Genomic DNA, 19647 nt, shown 5'->3' on the forward strand with positions numbered 1-19647 from the left:
GGCAATATATGGTCAATTTATTTATTTATTTATTTTTGAGACGGAGTTTTGCTTGTTACCCAGGCTGGAGTGCAATGGTGCGATCTCGGCTCACCGCAACCTCCGCCTCCTGGGTTCAGGCAATTCTCCTGCCTCAGCCTCCTGAGTAGCTGGGATTACAGGCACGCACCACCATGCCCAGCTAATTTTTGTATTTTTAGTAGAGACAGGGTTTCATCTTGTTGACCAGGATGGTCTCGATCTCTTGACCTCGTGATCCACCTGCCTCGGCCTCCCAAAGTGCTGGGATTACAGGTGTGAGCCACCGCGCCTGGCCCAGTCAATTGATTTTTGTTAAAGAGACAAAGGCAGCTTAGTGGAGACAGGAGTCTTTTTAATAAACTGTACTGGAATAGCTGCAAGCAAATTATAAAAAAGAAAGAAAATGAGTATTTGAACTAAATTAATTCAATGGATCTTAGACTTAAATGTAAAACCTAAAAATATAAAGCTTCTACAAGAAATGACCTTAGACCAGGCAAAGATATTGTAGATGTGACACAGAAAGTATAATCCATGAAAAAAAAAGGGCAATGATACATTGGACTTCATCAAAATGAAGAACTGGTCTGGCACGATGGCTCACACCTGTAATCCCAGCATTTTGGGAGGCTGAGGTGGGAGGGCTGCTTGAGTCCAGGAGTTTGAGACCACCCTGGCAACATAATGAGACTCCATATCTACAAAGAGTGAAAAAATTAACCAGGCATGGTAGTACACACCTGTGGCCCCAACTACTCAGAGGCTGCGGTCGGAGAGTTTCCTGAGCCCAAGATGTCCAGGTTGCAGGAAGCCACGATCACACCACTGCACTCTAGCCTGGGCAAAAGATTGAGACCCTATCTCAAAAAAGTTTATTTTTTAAAGTTACTATTAGTAGAAAAAAAAGTATGTGTGTTTTTTAAAGATACTGTTAGTACAAAGAAAAGAAAGACAAACCATGCCCTGGGGAAAATATTTGTAGATCACCTGTCTGATAAAGTATTTGTATCCAAAATATATAAATAATGTTCAATAGTAAATAGCAGAAAAAACCCTCAATTAAAAAATGAGCAAAAGGTTTGAACAGAAATGTCACCAGAAAAGACAAATAAGCATAAGAAAAGATGCTCAAGGTCACCAGGGAAGTGCAAATTAAAACCACGACAGTGAGAGACCATCACACACCTACTGACACGGTTACAATTTAAAAGCCTGATCATGTCTCATGTTGATGAGGGTGTGGAGGAACCAGAACTCCCATATACTGGCAGTGGGGATATAAAATAGTATAGCATTTGCTAAGATTTTTCCAAAATGTTGGAAAACATTTTGTCAGTTTCTTAAAAAGTTACACAAACACCTCCCATCTGTTCCAGCCATCATACTCCTAGGTATTTACTCAAGAGAAATGAAACCAGAGGTCCATACAGAGACTTATTTGTAGTAGCCACAAGCTAGAAACAACCTAAATGCTCATCAACAGGTGCAACAGGTGCGTGAAGAAGCAGACTGCTATATTCACACAGCGGATGAAGAAGAAGGGACTATCGATGTTTGCTGCAATGCAGATGAGACTCAGCCATTCTGCAGAGTGAAAGAAGCCGGGCTAGAGAGTATGTGCTGTGTGAGTCCATCTGTATCAGTTTCTAGGACACACAAGACAACCTAGAATGATAGAAAGTGGATCAGTGGTTTATTGGAGGAGGAGGGCAGGGAGGCACCGGGCAGGGGAAAGAGGAATTAGAAAACAGCACAAGTAAACTTTAGGGGTGATGGACGGGGGCACTATTGATAGATGCAGGAGGCTGATAAGGAGCAAGTCCTCAGAGAATCTCTAACCTGCCTCACAAGTGTTCACATCAGATGCTTTTGTGCAGATGAGAGAACCTGCCCAGGGTTCCCTTGTCTGGACAGGCCTGCAAGGGACTGGGGACCACCTGGGCACCGGGAGAATGGGGTGGGGCCATGAGAAGTTCTCACCTTGTGCAGCAGGGAGGAGCCTGGCCTCCAGCTCGAGTGTAGTGACCTGTTCATCCGTCTGCAAGCTGGGAGTCCATTGGCAGGACCCCCTCTAGCTTTGCTGAGAGCTTTTTCTTTTTTCTTTTCACCCAATACATTCTGCTCTCCTCACTCTTCAACCTGTCCACGTGCCTAATTTTTCCTTGTCATGACCCAAAACCCCAGATTTAGCCGAACCAAGGAGCAAAAATTCTGCATCACGATCTTGAGTGTGTTGATGGTTTCACAGAGGCATGTGTGTGTAAATCTATCAGATTGTACACTTTAAATAGTGCATTTATTGTATGTCAATTATGACAATAAAGCCGAGAAGAAAAACCGGGGATAAAAAGGTTCGTTGGCTGAGTGAACCAGCCTCACCCATCCGGTCTCCTGAGTGTAAAGTTTAAAGTAAGTACATTTTATATCTGGCCCTTCTGAGAGAGCAGTCTACGTAACTAGGAATATTACCCAAAAGATCAAAGATGAAAGATTTAATTTACTAATAAGAAATAATCTTTTCTTTTTTTTTTTTGAGACTGAGTCTCACTCTGTCACCAGGCTGGAGTGCAATGGCACAATCTTGGCTCACCGCAACCTCCGCCTCCTGAGTTCAAGCGATTCTCCTGCCTCAGCCTCCCGAGCAGCTGGGACTACAGGCGTATGCCACTACACCCAGCTAATTTTTGTATTTTTATACAGATGGGGTTTCACCAGGTTGGCCAGGATGGTCTCGATCTCTTGACCTCATGATCGGCCCACCTCGGCCTCCCAAAGTGCTGGGATTGCAGGCGTGAGCCACTGTGCCTGGCCTGCTCTTAATTTATTTAGGTAGGAAGCACTGTTCAGCCTGTGGAATTGGGTTGAATGTGGCTTTCAGTGGTTTGTACAGGTCACAAGGCTAGTATGCAGGAAATTCTCAAGCCTTGCCTGCATCAGAACTTCCAAACGACTTAGAAATACATTTTAGATGACAGTTCTTGATAATGACCTAAAAGATACTACTTTTAGAAAAGGATCCCTGAATCTAATTAGATAGAAGAGCAGGGTTCCCTCCTGTATGAGGACCTGGGGTGAGAAGAAAGCATAGAATAAGAGGTCCTGTGTTAAAACCCCCAGGGAAGGCAGGAGCAGGCTGAGCAGCCCTCCTGAGCACTGCCGGGAAAGAACTTTCCAGGGCTAGAGCCACACACCCACCGACCCTCGCAGCCCACACAAATTCCGTATTTCAGAACAAGCTCGAATATATCTTACCAAAAGAAAAAAGTGTATCTCTGAACTCTTTTACTAGACAATGAACTATATTTTTCACCCTGAGGGTGGGGCTGGGGGAGCCTGTCTTCCTTAAAAAAAGAAAAGAAAGGCAAAAAAGAAAAATAAACAAAAGCAAGATAAATCTTTTCAAACCTATAAGGAAAAAAACTTGTCTGATAAATAGCACAACTAGTCATTAGAGGAAAAGAGTGAACCAGCACGGGGTGTGTGTGTGTGATGGGTGAAGATAGGCCCCACTTTGTGGGGTTAAGAGCTGGGTTCTGGCCCTGGCTTCTCCAGGACTGGTGGTCTCCAGCATGTCAACATTTCCTGAGACCTGCCTCCCATCCTCCGTCCTTAAACAAAGATAGCAATGACCTCACAATGCTGCTCTTTGGCTTACGCAAGCCCGAGGTGTGTGGGCAGCGTGCAGTGCTCAGGAAGCAACGCAGTCATTGTCAAGGTCACCTACCCAGGTTTGCTGCAAGGCAACCTACCCAGGCCCCGCGAGGCGCCACCTGACCCAGAGCCTTTTCCTTGCTGTCCTCCAGCCCCCTTGCCCCTGCCCTCTGTTCTGAGAACCGTCATCTCCCTACTCTGTCACTCTCCTCACAGTGCTTATCCTCTGCTTAACGCATCAGGAAAAAGGCAGACAAAACCTGCACATCTCTAATGGTCTGTCGAGGTCACTCCCAAAGCCACCCAGAGTCCTCAGGGGCTCACCTGCCTCTTGCAATTCCTGATTGACTAAGCTGAGGGCGCTGTCACCTTTTACAAGGCGCAATCACGCCAGGCTGCAAAGAATAGCCCTCTAGAGCCAGCTGAGGGGCGGGGTCCAGGCCCAGCCTGTCTTTCTGGCTGAAGGAACCGCGTCGTGACTTAATTTTTTTCTTTTTCTTTTTGAGATGGAGTCTTGCTCTGTCACCCAGGAATTACAGGTGTGCACCACCACGCCTGGCTAATTTTTGTATTTTTAGTAGAAACGAGGTCACTACAACCTCCGTCTCCTGGATTTAAGCAAGCCTCCCTGCCTCAGCCTCCTGAGTAGCTAGGATTACAGGCGCCTACCATCACGCCCAGGTAATTTTTGCATTTTTTAGTAGAAACGGGTTTTCGGTGTGTTGGCCAGGACTGGTCTTAATCTCCTGACCTCAGGTGATCTGCCCACCTCAGCCTCCCAAGTGCTGGGGCTACAGGCGTGAGCCACCGCACCTGACCAAGTTACTTAATTTCTCTGAGCTCATTTCTATGCAGTCACACATGGCACGATCACATTTTGGTTAACGGTAGACCCCAAGTCCCTGTGGCACCACGGTCCTGTAAGGTGATAATACTGTGTTTTCGCTGTAACCTTTTCTGTGACATGTTTTGGTATGTTTAGACACACAAATACTTAGCATTGTGTCCCAGCGGCCTACAGTATTCAGTACAGTAACACGAAGTTCAGGTGTGTGACCTGGGAGCAACGGGCTGCACCATCTGGCTTTGCGTGACTCTATCACGTTCACACAATGATGAAATTGCCTAAGGATGCATTTCTCAGAACCCGTCCCTGTCATTGAGCAATGTGACTATAATATCTATGTACACACCTCCCAGGTTTATCACACTGCTGATGTCTTTTAAAAATACACAGCCGGGGACTAGGTTTCCGCGGCCGCTGCGATGACCAAAATCAAGGCAGATCCCGACCGGCCCGAGGGTCAGGCGGAGGCATGCTCTGGGGAGCGCACCTACCAAGAGCTGCTGGTCAACCAAAACCCCATCGCGCAGCCCCTGGCTTCTCGTCGCCTCACGCGGAAGCTCTACAAATGCATCAAGAAAGCCGTGAAGCAGAAGCAGATTCGGCGCGGGGTGAAAGAGGTTCAGAAATTTGTCAACAAAGGAGAAAAAGGGATCATGGTTTTGGCAGGGGACACACTGCCCATTGAGGTATACTGCCATCTCCCAGTCATGTGTGAGGACCGAAATCTGCCCTACGTCTATATCCCCTCTAAGAGGGACCTGGGTGCAGCTGCAGGCTCCAAGCGCCCCACCTGTGTGATAATGGTCAAGCCCCATGAGGAGTACCGGGAGGCCTACGACGAGTGCCTGGAGGAGGTGCAGTCCCTGCCCCTAGCACTGTGAGGGGCCCCGGCAGGACCTGGGCACCTGCCTCTGGAAGCTACTGGGCTGGTGGCAGGATGACTGGCTGTCCTCCTGCCCACCCACACTGACGGCATCTTCCCAGTTCCCCAAGGCACGCCTTCTTCCCAGGCAGCTCTGACAGCCCTTTCATGAAGTAACACCAGCCTTCTCTTCATCAGCGCCATGGAACTTAAGTGAAGGCTGTTTCAAACACATACACTGTTAAGTGAATGTGTGGTGGGGAAAGTAAATGCTAAAAAGTCAAAAAAAAAAAAAAATACACAACTCATGCTTGTAATCCTAGCACTTTGGGAAGCTGAGGTGGGCAAATCACAAGGTCAGGATTTCAAGACCAGCCTCGCCAACACGGTGAAACCCCATCTTTACTAAGAATACACAAATTAGCTGGGCATGATGGTGGGACCTGTAATCCCAGCTACTTGGGAGGCTGGGGCAGGAGAATCGCTTGAACCCGGGAGGTGGATTTCAAAAATAAATAAATAAATAAAATCTAGAGAGAATTAGAATCTCCATGAGACCCCCTCCCCAATTCTCCCTCCATCTGTCTCAAGACGTGACCGAACCCTTAAAGGTGGGATGCACCCTGCAATATGTGTATGTCTGTTTCTATCAGTGATGTACTAGATTGTTTAGCGTTAAAGATTTTACATTGGATGGGTGTGGTGGCTCATGCCTGTAATCCCTGAACTTTGGGAGGCTGAGGCAGGAGGATGACCTGAGGTCAGGAGTTGGAGACCAGCCTGGCCAACACGGTGAAACCCCATCTCTGCTAAAAACACAAAAATTAGCTGGGCCTGGTGGCAGGCTCCTGTAATCCCAGCTACTCAGAAGGCTGAGGCAGGAGAATCGCTTGAACCTGGGAGAGGGAGGTTGCAGTGAGCTGACATCGCACCACTGCACTCCAACCTCAGCAACAAGAGTGAAACTCTGTCTCAAAAAATAAAAAAAATACAAATAAAAGATTTTATAGTAATTGGATTATAAGAAAGATATCCTTAGGCGTGTTTATTTTCATTAGCTGTTGCTTTAAATTTTTTTTTTTTTTTTCTTAAGACAGGTTCTCATTGTCACCAGGCTGCAGTGCAGTGGCAGTCATAGGTCACACAGCCTCGAACGCCTTCCTGGGCTTACGTGACCCTCCTGCCTCAGCATCCGGAGCAGCTAGGACCACAAGCATGTGCCACCATGCACGGCTAATTTTTTTAAATTTTAAATTTGTTTGTAGAGACGGGGATTCAGTATATTGCCCAGTCTGGTCTCAAACTCCTGACTTAAAGCAATCCTCCTAACTTGGCCTCCCAAAGCACTAGGATTGCAGGCTGGACCCACTCAGCCTGGCCCAGCATTGCTTTTTTTTTTTTTTTGAGACAGAATCTTGCTCTGTCTCTCAGGCTGGAGTGCAATAGCACAATCTCAGCTCACTGAAACCTTCGCCTCCTGGGTTCAAGCAATTCTCCTGCCTCAGCCTCCCCAGTAGCTGGGATTACAGGCATGCACCACTACACCCAGATAATTTTGTATTTTTAGTAGAGACAGGGTTTCACCATGTTGGTCAGGCTGGTCTTGAACTCCTGACCTCAGGTGATCTACCAGCCTTAAGTAGATCATCTGAGGTCAGGAGATTGAGACCCAAGCCCCAAAGTGCTGGGATTACAGGCGTGAACCCCCAGGCCCGGCCTCCAGCATTGCTTTTTTAGATGGACTTGTGTCGATACACACAGAGCTAGTGTGTTCTATTATTTATTTATTTATTATATATTAATATATAATTAACCTCTCCCTCCCAGGTTCAAGCGATTCTCCTGCCTCAGCCTTCTGAGTAGCTGGGATTACAGGAGCCTGCCACCAGGCCCAGCTAATTTTTGTATTTTTAGCGGAGATGGGGTTTCACCGCGTTGGCCAGGCTGGTCTCCAACTCCTGACCTCAGGTCATCCTCCTGCCTCAGCCTCCCAAAGTTCAAAATATATTATATATATTTTGAGTCTTGCTCTGTCACCCAGGCTGGAATGCAGTGGTACACTCTCAGATCTGGGCTCACTTCAGTCTCCACCTCCAGGGTTCAAGTAATTCTCCTGCCTCAGCCTTCAGGGTTGCTGGGATTACGGCACCTGCCACCACGCCTGCCTAATTTTTGTATTTTTAGTAGAGATGGGGTTCACCATGTTAGCCAGGCTGGTCTCGAACTCCTGACCTCAAGTGATCCACCCACCTTGGCCTCCCAAAGTGCTGGGCTTACAGGCGTGAGCCACAGCGCCCGGCTTAGTCTGTTTTTTTAAATTGCTATGAAGTATGCCACTGTATAAACACATCCCAATTTATCTGTTGCCCTTTGATGCATTCCCAGCTCGTTTCCCATCCTTCCCTCTTACAAACAGCACCTCCATGCAGACTCTTGCACACATCCCCTCTTTAAAATGTCTAGCTGTCCGCTGCGGGCTTGCTGGGGTTAGGGTCTGTGCACTTTAGCCACTCCCCGTGACCGAATCTCAAGCATGGTTTGACATGTGCGTGGCTTTCACAAGAGCGTGCACCATGAGCCGTGACACGTGCTTCGGAAGCTTCTGGGGCCCAGCGGCCCTGGAGGTGACGCTTTACCACGTCCGAAGATTTCTTTGCAAAAAGGTGTGACTTCTTTTCCAGCTAAAGAGAACAGTTTTCTCTGCGGATGAAACATTTCTAAATGGAACTTTCTAGGAAACAGCTTACCCGTGATGACCGAGCCATCTGAGCCGGGACCGCTTCCTAAATACTGGTATTCCGTAAAACTGAAGCTTCCAGAACTATCCTCACCGATGGATTGCGAAATCTCTTGGATGTTTCCCATTTCTTGCAGGAATTCTTCAGATAGTGGGCTCTCTAGATCGGCAGCCTCGAGTGGGGAGAGGGGGCAGAGCGGGCTTTCCGTGTCCACCATCGTGACCAGATGGTGCTGGTTGCTCAGCTGAGCTCCAAGCTACCTGCAGGAGAGAGGCACAATCGGTAAGACGGATGATGTATTATAAGAACGTTCGCTTGTTTTTATTTCTTTAATTTTTTAAAATTTTAAACAAAAATTTTTTAATTTTTCAGATGGAGTCTTGCCCTTGTCGCCCAGGCTGGTGGAGTACAGTGGAGTGATCTCAGCTCACTGCAACCTTCACCTCCCTGGTTCAAGTGATTCTCCTGCCTTAGCCTCCCGAGTAGCTGGGGTCACAGAAGCCTGCCACCATGCCCGGTTAATTTTTGTCTTTTTAGAAGAGATACTTTTTTTTTTTTTTTTTTTTAGACAAAGTTTCGCTCTTGTTACCCAGGCTGGAGTGCAATGGTGCGATCTCGGCTCACCGCAACCTCCGCCTCCTGGGTTCAGGCAATTCTCCCACCTCAGCCTCCTGAGTAGCTGGGATTACAGGCACGCGCCACCATGCCCAGCTAATTTTTTTTGTATTTTTAGTAGAGACGGGGTTTCACCATGTTGACCAGGATGGTCTCGATCTCTTGACCTCGTGATCCACCCGCCTTGGCCTCCCAGAGATGGGGTTTTACCACGTTGGCCAGGTTGGTATCAGCCCGCTTTGATGCTTTGATTACAGGCGTGAACCACTGTGCTTGGCCACTTGTTTGTTTTTAAATGCAACGTCATTTATCATTGAAGATACGCCTGAATCCATCATCTAAACAGGACCACTGCTGAGCCTCTCCTTTAGGCTTAGCTCTTGATCGGCATGCCGAGAAAGTGAAAAATGTTTAAACAAATGTTGAAGGAGCCACAGCCCACGAGGCCAGGATCTCTCACTCATCACTGAGCACCCTGGGCCAGGCAGGGTGGCGCACGCCTATAATCCCAGGACTTTGGGAAGCCAAGGCAGACAGATCACTTGAGGTCAGGAGTTTGAGACCAGCCTGGCCAACAAGGTGAAACCCCATCTGTAGTAAAAATATATAAATTAACTAGGCACATGCCTGTAATCCCAGCTATTCAGGAGGCTGAGGTAGGAGAATCTCTTGAACCTGGGAGTCGAATGTTCCAGTGAGCTGAGATAGTACCACCGCACTCCAGCCTGGGCGACAGAGTGAGTCTGTGTCTCAACAAACAAACAAAAGAAACAGATTCCTGCTCTCGGGGAGCCTCCCTTCTAACTGGGACACAGACCATGAACAAAGACACAAATGCACATAACCTAGTAGGTGTAGACACAGAATAGATGTTACTTTATGTGGAGAGGCCAGGGAAGGCCTCACTGATGAAGGGGCAGGAGAGACCTCACGAAATGAGGGGGCAAGCTGTATCGATGTCCTGGGGGAGAGCGTTCCGGCAAACAGAACACCATGTGCAAAGGCCACAGGACTGAAACACGTTGGCACATTCCGGGAACAACAGGCAGCCAGTGCGGCTCAGGCTGCAGGGCGCGGGGAGCGCAGCCAAGCCGGCGGCGTGTGTGCTGGGTGTGACATTCATTCCGGTGTGTTCTCCCTGTAGCCATGAAGGCAGCTCACGCAGGGGGTCCTGGACTGTGACTGTAGGGCCATGAATACTTCGTAGAGTCCAAACAAATCTAAGTGGGTGAGTCCCAGACAATCAATGGGCTATGCCAACTAGCAGGTGAACCTTTCCCTAAGGGTACAGTGACAAAGCAGCCACCTTCCGCGGTGAGTCCCTATCACGCTCACTGAAACATCTTATACCACTTCGTGGGACCTCCAGACTGAAGCCCCGTTTCCTGAGCACACTGTTCCAGCCCCTCCACATGTGTCCCTCCCGATCGTGCACTTGCCACTGTCTTTCTACCCTCCAGAAGCCCAGCAGCACTGAGAATTGCTTTCAGGATTTCACGTCCGCACCTTTGCCCAGGTGCACCTGCCTGAACCCGCCCTTGCCCACTGCTGCCTTCTGGAGGCTCTGCCTCAGGTCCACCTCCCTGAACCCGGCCGAGTCATCAATTGCCCAATGAGGCTGAGTAGGTGACCTTGAGCTTCCAGAACTGTCTTCCCTTCTGAAAATGGTCACATTGATGCCCACGGCTCGCACCATGGAGAGGCTCAGGTGGTTAGATGCTGCCACCAGTCACTGTCAGGGTAGCCCTCATCACACGGTGATCACGGAACCCCCGACTCTCCAGCTGGAGTGAAGAGTACTTCCCCAAAGGAAATATTTATCCCTTAAACGCATGTGCATAAAAATATGTTCACATTTGACGTTTGCTTAATGTAAACAACAGCTTTCAGTGTGGTGAGGAAGCTTCCTCTACCAATACCCAAAATGGATACCATTCATCCATCTTTGTGAAATCATATCTTATGTTTGGAATTCTGGCAGTAAGTCCTCAGAGTTCACAGGGAAACATCAAATCGCACACAGGGGAAAATGAAAGAGAAAGATTGCCCTTTCGTAGGGGTTAGAAGGCTTTCCTTCCATCTGTAACCTAGTAGCATAAGTCAGGCTGTGAATCTGTATAGACTTTCTATCATATTTTATTCTGCATTCTATCTGAAAGGAGGTTTTTTCCTAACAGCAAGAAAGATAATGGGGTAAGCATTATTTAAAATATTTTTCACTTTGAACAAAAAGTTCCAAAGTTACAGTCACTAACTGACTCTATTAACCATGCAGTATATCCCAGTGGAGAGCAAGTGGCTGGGGCCGGGCGTGGCGGCTCACACCTGTAATCCCAGCACTTTGGGAGGCTGAGGAGGGTGGATCACTTGAGGTCAGGAGTTTGAAACCAACCTGGCCAACACGTTGAAACCCTGTCTGACTAAAAATACAAAAAAAATTAGCTGGGTGTGGTGACGGGCACCTGTAATCCCAGCTACTCGGGAGGCTGAGGCAGGAGAATTGCTTGAGGTGGGAGGTGGAGGTTGCAGTGAGCTGAAATTGTGCCACTGCACTCCAGCCTGGGTGATAAAGTGAGTGAGACTCCGTCTCAAAAACAAAAAACAAAAAAAAGAACAGAAAAAAAGAAAGCAAGTCGCTGGGCAGGGACTGTGTGATGGATGGGCTGTGGCTACCTCACTCTTCTCCCGATTGCGTTCTCAGGAATGGAAAATGCGTGTAGACCATGCCTTTTATCCCTGCTCACACTCTCCTAGCCAGTAGCATCTGACTAATATGACAATGTCAGTTTCCTTGTAGTTACATTCAGGGAGTTTCAAAGTTTTATAATTTTATCATTTTTAGTTGCCTTTAAACAATACCTGGGATTAATTGAGAGAAACATTGGTCTTGCCATAAAAAAATCAAAACAAAATCTCTATCTAGAGTGAGGCAATACTGTCTTAAACTCTGGCCAGAGGGACCATCTCTGTACAGATCACTGAACAAATTGGTCCTTCCTTGCTCCCAACAAGAGCAGATTAGGAACAGTTGCCTTTGGATGTATCTCCCAGATAGACAGCAGAGGCCAAGCAGGCACCCGCCCCACCCTGCACAACCTCCCAGCATGCTCTGGCGCTGGGGCTCCTCCCACATCACTGGAGCTTTTGCTCAGGAGCAGAATTATCCTGGGGAAGTCCCCACCCTTGCCTATCACCCACATGACATACCACTGCCAAGCTCATCGACAAGAGTGAACCAGGCGGACCAGTTCCCGTGTCCTATGCCCCAAATGCTCTCGGGGGATTAAGACATACAATCAACCATCTCTTTTCTCAGCAACTCCAAAATCTGGTCCAGAGGCAAGACTACGCAAACATCACTGAAGCAGGTCTTCAGTTTCGTAGCACAGAGTCTCACATAAGCTGAGAGGTGTGGGAGAGTGTATGGGGTGTTGGCAAAAGGCGGGGCTTCCGTTCTAGTCCCAGCAATGATGGGAGCTTCTGCATAATCCTCATTCCTTCCTTACCTGAGACCTTTTACATTTCTAAATTCATAATTTTCTTTCCCTTATAATTTTTTTTTATTTTTAAAGTCATCAAAAAAAAATGGTTGTGGTACATACTAGGTGTATTTATGGGGCATATGAGATGTTTTGATACAGGCATGCTGTGTGAACTAAGCACGTCATGGGGGATGGGGAAGCCATGCCCTCAGGATTGATCCTTTCAGTTACAAACAACCCAATTACACTCTTTAAGTTATTTAAAAATATACTATTAAGTTATTGCTATTATTGTCATTTTGAGTGGAGTTTTGCTCTTGCTGCCCAGGCTGGAGTGCAATGTGGTCGGCTCATCACAACCTCCACCTCCCAGGTGCAAGCCATTCTCCTGCCTCAGCTTCCCGAGTAGCTGGGATTACAGGCATGTGCTACCATTCTCTGCTAATTTTGTATTTTTAGTACAGACGGGATTTCTCCATGTTGGTCAGGCTGGTCTCGAACTCCCCACCTCAGGTGATCCACCCGCCTCAGCCTCCCAAAGTGCTGGGATGACAGGTGTGAGTCACTGCACCCGGCACAATTAAGTTATTACTGACTGTGGTCACCCTGTCACACTATCAAATAGTTGCCGAGTTCGGGAGAATCGCTTGAACCCAGGAGGTGGAGGTTGCAGTGAGCTGAGATCATGCCACTGCACTCCAGTCTGAGCAACAGAGTGAGACTCTGTCTCAAAAAAAAAAAAAAAACAAAAAAAAACCTAGTAGGTTATTCTTTCTATACCCCTGCCAAGCTCATTGACAAGAGTGAACCAGGCGGACCAGTTCCCGTGTCCTATTTTTGGTACCTATTAACCATCTTCACTGCCCGCAGCCCCTCACCGCCCTTCCCAGCCTCTGGTAACAATCCTTCTACCCTCTCTGTGTTCAACTGATTTGATTTTTAGATCCCACCAAATAAGTAATAACATGTGAGGTTTGTCTTTCTCTGCCTGACTCATTTCACTTAACATAATGACCTCCAGATCCACCCGCGTTGTTGCAAATGACAGGAGCTCATTCTTTTTCATGGCTGAATAGTACTCCATGGGGTGTATATATCACATTTTCTTTATCTGTTTGCCTGGTGATGGACACCTAGGTTGCTTCCAAATCTTAGCTATTGTAAACAGTGTTGCAATAAACACAGGAGTGTAGATATCTTTTTGATATATTTCCCTTCCAATTTAAATGCTAGAGCTGCATCTTGTATAGCATAAGCTCAAACTACTGAATTCTATTTTTAGGTCTTACTAAACATTTATCAATGAAAATAGTCCTTTGAGAACCATGAAACAGAGTATATGAAAATCGTGGAACATTTAAAAATAGGCAAATACAAGATTAGGCTAAAATGAGATCAACGGCAGAAGGAGCTCTTCCTTCATGAAACCCATTCTCCTCTAGACTGCCCCAGCATCTTGGGCCCAGTTCTGCCGTAGCCCTGATCATCTGTGCTGTGGAAACTTCTCACATGTCTGTCTTTCTCAGTAGACCGCATGCTCTGTGAGGCTAGGGAACACATCTGCCTGATCTTTGCATCCATACTTCTAGTACAATCCCTGCTATTAGCAGGTGTTCAATATCTATTTCTTTTTTTTTTTTTTTCCTTTTTTTGTTTTTTGAGACAGTTTCACTCTGTCACCAGGCTGGAGTGCAGTGGTGTGATCTCAGCTCACTGCAACCTCCACCTCCTGGATTCAAGCAATTCCCCTGCCTCAGCCTCTGGAGTAGCTGGGGCTACAGGCACGTACCATCACGCCCAGCTAATTTTTTTTTTTTATATTTTAGTAGAGATGGGGTTTCATCATGGCCAGGATGGTCTCGATCTCTTGACCGCATTTCAACTGACACAAGAACAAAAAATCAAACACTGCATGTTCTCACTCATAGACAACTGTTGAACAATGAGAACACATGGACACAGGGAGGGGAGCATCACACACTGGGGTCTGTGGGGGTGGAACTAGGGGAGGGACAGCAGGGGGTGGGGAGTTGGGGAGGGATAACATGGGGAGAAATGTCAGATCAGGTGATGGGGAGGAAGGCAGCAAACCACACTGCCATGTATGTACCTGTGCAGCAATCCTGCCTGTTGTTCACATGTACCCCAAAACTTAAAACACAATAAAATACATATTAAAAAAAAACAGAAGGAAAAGGACCAGGCTATAATGCTGATAAAGACACTAGAACTGTATCTTAAGGAATTTAAATCAAATGCATTTTAAATAGTTTGCACATCACCTACACTTGACTAGAGACATCTAGATCTTGCCCAACAATACCTAAGGCATTAAATTAGGAATTTTGTAATCAAAAGAATTTGTCATAAAAAAAGAGGGACAAGCCCGATGTGGCAAAAGAGCTGTGAGCGCCTCTCCCTTTAACCCCGAAAGTGAAAAACGCAATGTTCTCAACCGTTTCCAGAAGAAAACTCCCCACGGGCTTTACATCTGTTGTAATTGTCAGGAAGTTTGTAGTTATTGTTTTAAAATATAATTGTATCTTCGTGGATGGCGGTAACAAAATCGGTGAAGAAAAGCTGCAAGTTTGGACACATTTTGTGTCTGCTGCAACCAAATGTGAGTGAGCCGAGAGGCCTTCCACGAGAACCAAAGGCGGCCGGGAGCGGTGGCTCATCACGAGGTCAAGAGATCGAGACCATCCTGGTCAACACGGTGAATCCCCGTCTCTACTAAAAATATAAAAAATTAGCTGGGCACAGTGGCGCGTGCCTGTAATCCCAGCTACTCTGGAGGCTGAGGCACGAGAATTGCTTGAACCCAGGAGGCGGAGGTTGCAGTGAGCCGAGATCGTGCCATTGCACTCCAGCCTGGGTAACAAGAGCGAAACTCCGTCTCAAAAAAAAAACAAAAAAGCATCAAAGTCAACTGAAATGAAGTTTGTATTCGCCACTGGAGAGCTCTGAGCCGATATGGGCCGGGCCGGGACGCACAGCAAGGCGGGCGAGGTTGAAGCATGTAGGAGCCAGATGATGAGGAAACAGCCTGGGGGCAGTGGCCTGGCCAGTGAAGTGACATACAACAAATGATGACGTTTCGGAACGAGGAAGGCCTAATGGGTTTTAGCAGAAATACATCAGATCTGCAGCAGGCAGACTTGACGGGGGTGAGCCCTGAACTTCATGGAGCACATGAGCATGCAGCCACGCTCAGCACTGTAGCCCACAGACAGGCGATCTCAGCTCTGAAGGGACCCGCGGCGCCCGCGCGCTGGGGTAGGGGCTGTGGTGCTGGCACAGGAGGGAAAAGGAGAAGTAATGTTATTTAACACCACACTTGGGCCAGGCCCTCCATAGCAGGTGCATGTATTTTTTTCTTTTTGAGACACAGTTTCCAAAAAAACATGAGAAGTGCTCTGTGATAGAAGAAAGTGCTTTGTAGTAAGAGTAAGGTAGTTTCGCCACCTGCCTGCAGTAAAAGAAGACCAAGGGGAAACCCCTCCCCTGCGGGCTCCCCGGGGCAGCTGCTGGGTCTCATCCACGGGTGCACCCCTGTATTAGACATGGAGGTTCTTGGATCCAGAAGGTCCTTTGTAGATACTTTCTTTCTCATTCTTTTTTTTTTTTGAGACGGAGTTTCGCTCTTGTTACCCAGGCTGGAGTGTAATGGCGTGATCTTGGCTCACCGCAACCTCCACCCTCTGGGTTCAGGCAATTCTCCTGCCTCAGCCTCCTGAGTAGCTGGGATTACAGGCACACGCCACTGTGCCCAGCTAATTTTTTGTAATTTTAAGTAGAAACGGGGTTTCACCATGTTGACCAGGTTGGTCTCGATCTGCCGACCTCGTGATCCACCCGCCTCGGCCTCCCAAAGTGCTGGGATTACAGGCTCAAGCCACCGCGCCCGGCCCTTTCTCATTCTTATTTATTTATTTTGAGAGGGAGTCTCGCTCTGTCACCCAGGCTGGAGTGCAGTGGCACAATCTCGGCTCACGGCAACCTCTGCCTCCTGGGTTCAAGCAATTCTCGTGCCTCAGCCTCCCGAGTAGCTGGGACTACAGGGACCCACCACCACTACATCCGGCTATTTTTTTTTTTTTGTATTTTTAGTAGAGATGAGGTTTCACCATATTTGGCCAGGCTGGAGTGCAATGGTGAAATCTCGGCTCACTGCAACCTCCCCCTCCTGGGCTCAAGCAATTCTTCTGCCTCAGCCTCCCAAGTGGCTGGGATTACAGGCCTGTGCCACCACACCTGGGTAATCATGTATTTTTAGTAGAGATGGGGTTTCTCCAGGTTGGTCAGGCTGGTCTCGAACCCCGACCTCAGGCGATTTCCCTCCTTGGCCTCCCAAAGTGCTGGGATTACAGCTATGAGCCACTGCACCAAGCCGTTTTTTCTTTAAAACAAATATGCCATATTGGTTTCAAGGGTAAGAGAAAGGGCCCTTTACCTTTAACTTCTAGGGGCCAACTCAGGAATCAAAATTTGCTGAAGACCAAGAGGAACCAACCAGGTAGAGAGATAATCTCTTCTGCAATAGTCCTATATACCGAAGGTTAGTTTCGTTTTATGGTTTCGGGGATAAAGAGATGTGTGTGTATATATGTGTGTGTGTGTGTGTGTGTGTGTGTGTGTGTATATATATATTTTTTTTTGAGACGAAGTCTCACTCTGTCACCCAGGCTGGACTATAGTGGCATGATCTCAGCTCACCACAACCTCTGCCTCCCAAGTTCAAGTGATTCTCCTGCCTTAGCCTCCTGAGTAGCTGGGATTACAGGCATGCCACTACACCAGGCTAATTTTTTATATTTTTAGTAGAGATGGGGTTTCATCCTGTTAGCTAGGATGGTCTCGATCTCCTGACCTCGTGATCCATCACCTCGGACTCCCAAAGTGCTGGGATTACAGGCCTGAGCCACCGCCCGGCCCTGCTGAAGGTTCTGTTTCATGGTTTCAGGGATAGTATGTGTGTGTGTGTGTGTGTGTGTATGTGTATGTGTGTGTGTATGTGTGTGTGTATGTGTGTGTATGTGTGTGTATGTGTGTGTGTGTATGTGTGTGTGTATGTGTGTGTGTATGTGTGTGTGTGTATGTGTGTGTGTGTGTGTGATATATGTATTTTTTTTTTTTAATTTGCCATGTCAATTAAATAGAATGTCTGAAAAATAAAAAAAATAAATAAATAAATTTTTGAGACAGGTTCTCACTCTGTCACCCAGGCTGGAGTATAGTGGTGTGATCTTGGCTCACTCCAACCTCTGGCACCTGGGTTCAAGTGATTCCCTTGCCTCAGCCTCTCGAGTAGCTGGGATTACAAGCGCCCTCCACCCTCCCTGGCGAATTTTTGTATTTTTAGTAGAGACGGGGTTTCACCATGTTGGCCAGGCTGGTCTTGAACTCCTGACGTCGGGTGAGTCACCCACCCCAGCCTCCCAAAGTGCTGGGATTACAGGCGTGAGCCACGGCACCTGGCCCAGAGATGGCTGTATTTTTAAACCTCTCGCCTTGAACGTTCTTCTTCAGTTTTTAGATTAAACCACTGGTATTGTCTTTTGCCAGAGCAGAGAATTTCTGAACATATTTCCGCTTCTTCAAAGTCGGGTAAAAAGCAGCAGCAAAAGAGGGTAACAGGGTCAAGAAGACAGTTTTAAAACAAGGGCACTTGAAGGTCAAACGGTCCTCGCTCTAGAAAGTCAGGGAAATGCGAGACACTAGCACGTTCTGATGAGAGTGCTGCTGAAATACTGCATGCATAGATAAGGAAGAGAATGGTACCAAAAGGGACATTCGGAGAACAAGAACTGCTCTAGGGAATTACAGGCACAACTGCAAACCTAATAGAAGGGTTGGGAGATGGAAGCCCTGATCTCACAGAGTAGAGTGAAAATAGATGGAATATGGGAAAAGAAAAACAAGTGAGAGAGGACCAGCCTAGGAGACGACACTCAGCCAAGGAACAGGAGCTCCAAGGAGCAGGAAGCAAGAACACGGAACATGGGAACCGCCAACCAATGCACTCAAGATAATTTCTCAGAAATGATTTCCAGGTTGCAAGGGCCCACCAGGGACTCAAGAGAACAGATAAATGCACACACACCGATGGTCGCTCACTTGGAAATTACAGAACCATGCCAGAGACAAAGAGAAGATCCTATGAGCTTTCTAAGGGGTACAAACATGTATGCAAAGAATCCAATAGAATACTTATCACTATTATTATTATTATTATTTTGAGATGGAATCTCTCTGTGTTACCCAGGCTGGAGTGCAGTGATGCAATCTCAGCTCACTGCAACCTCTGCTTCCTGGGTTCAAATGATTCTCCTGCCTTAGCCTCAGGAGCAGCTGGGATTGCAGGCACCCACCACCACGCCCAGCTAATTTTTGTAATTTTTAGTAGAGACAGGGTTTTGCCATGATGGCCAGGCTGGTCTTGAACTCCTGAGCTCAGGTGATCCACCCATCTCGGCCTCCCAAAGTACTGGGATTGCAGGTGTGAGCCTGAGGTCAGGAGTTTGCAACCAGCCTGACTAACAGGGTGAAACCCCGTCTCTGGAGCCTGTAATCCAAGCTACTTGGAAGGCTGAGACAGGAGAATCGCTCAGCCTGGGAGGTGGAGGCTGCGGTGCGCCGAGATCACGCCATGCACTCCAGCCTGGGCAACAAGAGTGAAACTCTGCCTCAAAAAAAAAAAAAAAAAAAAATTAGAGATGTTGATGATAATGACAGTGGTACCAGCTAACACTTTTTGAGCTGCCAGGCACTGTCATAAATGGGCACCTAACATGCACGAACTCACTTCACGGTAACAGCAGCCCCATGAGGCAGGCATTATCTTTGTTTACTTTATACGGATGAAGAAACTGAAGGGCACAGAGATTACCGCAATAGGCCCTGGGGCACAGAACCAGCAGGGCCGGGTTTTGACCCCAGGGAGAAGCCTCTAGAAGCCCTTAGTTTCTACTCCTACCACACTATGATCCTCTATCACCTCCCACTACAAACATTTCTCAACTTCACATCCAACCATCAACGATCTAGAGACTGATAATCTAGCTTTTCTTTTCTTTCTTGATGCTCCTGTGAGTGAATATCTCTCTCTGTTGGAGTCTTTAGTAAAGGTTATGAGGGAAAACGTAGTGTTATTCTAATGTGTTTTTAAAGCAAAGGCTGGAATTTTAAACTAATGACAAATTGGAGTGTGAGGGTTATCTGAACTCTTGCTCCCCACGCTGCGAACCAGTGTGTGTTCGGCGGAGAATTGCCTGTGTGCTCATTCAGCAGAGGAAGTCATCATTTCTGTAAGCATCGCCACGTTGGGACACTGGAGTCCGGATCCTCGGAGGGGGACCTCAGGGCCAGGGCCACAGTTCTAGTGCCTGTTCCAAGCTAACGTTTTTCATTTAAAAAACAGCTTTAGGGGCC

General features: G+C 47.4%; 1 protein-coding gene and 1 pseudogene across 7 annotated transcripts in view; one reads left to right on the forward strand and one right to left on the reverse strand.

Annotated features, from left to right (window-relative positions):
* PPARA (peroxisome proliferator activated receptor alpha) overlaps window positions 1–19647 on the reverse strand; it is a 99003-nt gene that overhangs the window by 33268 nt on the left and 46088 nt on the right. For all 6 annotated transcript variants that reach the window (XM_035273152.3, XM_035273147.3, XM_035273172.3 and 3 more), the window contains one exon: window positions 8129–8379. In XM_035273152.3, the coding sequence (XP_035129043.1) occupies window positions 8129–8336 (208 nt within the window). In that variant the 5' untranslated portion in view covers window positions 8337–8379. The remainder of the gene's footprint in view (window positions 1–8128; window positions 8380–19647) is intronic.
* On the forward strand, window positions 4912–5678 carry LOC144578420 (H/ACA ribonucleoprotein complex subunit 2 pseudogene; annotated as a pseudogene). Its single transcript, XR_013524176.1, has one exon. The product of XR_013524176.1 is annotated as an H/ACA ribonucleoprotein complex subunit 2 pseudogene (transcript).

This window comes from Callithrix jacchus, chromosome 1 (genome assembly GCF_049354715.1).
Source record: "Callithrix jacchus isolate 240 chromosome 1, calJac240_pri, whole genome shotgun sequence".
NCBI lineage: Eukaryota > Metazoa > Chordata > Mammalia > Primates > Cebidae > Callithrix > Callithrix jacchus.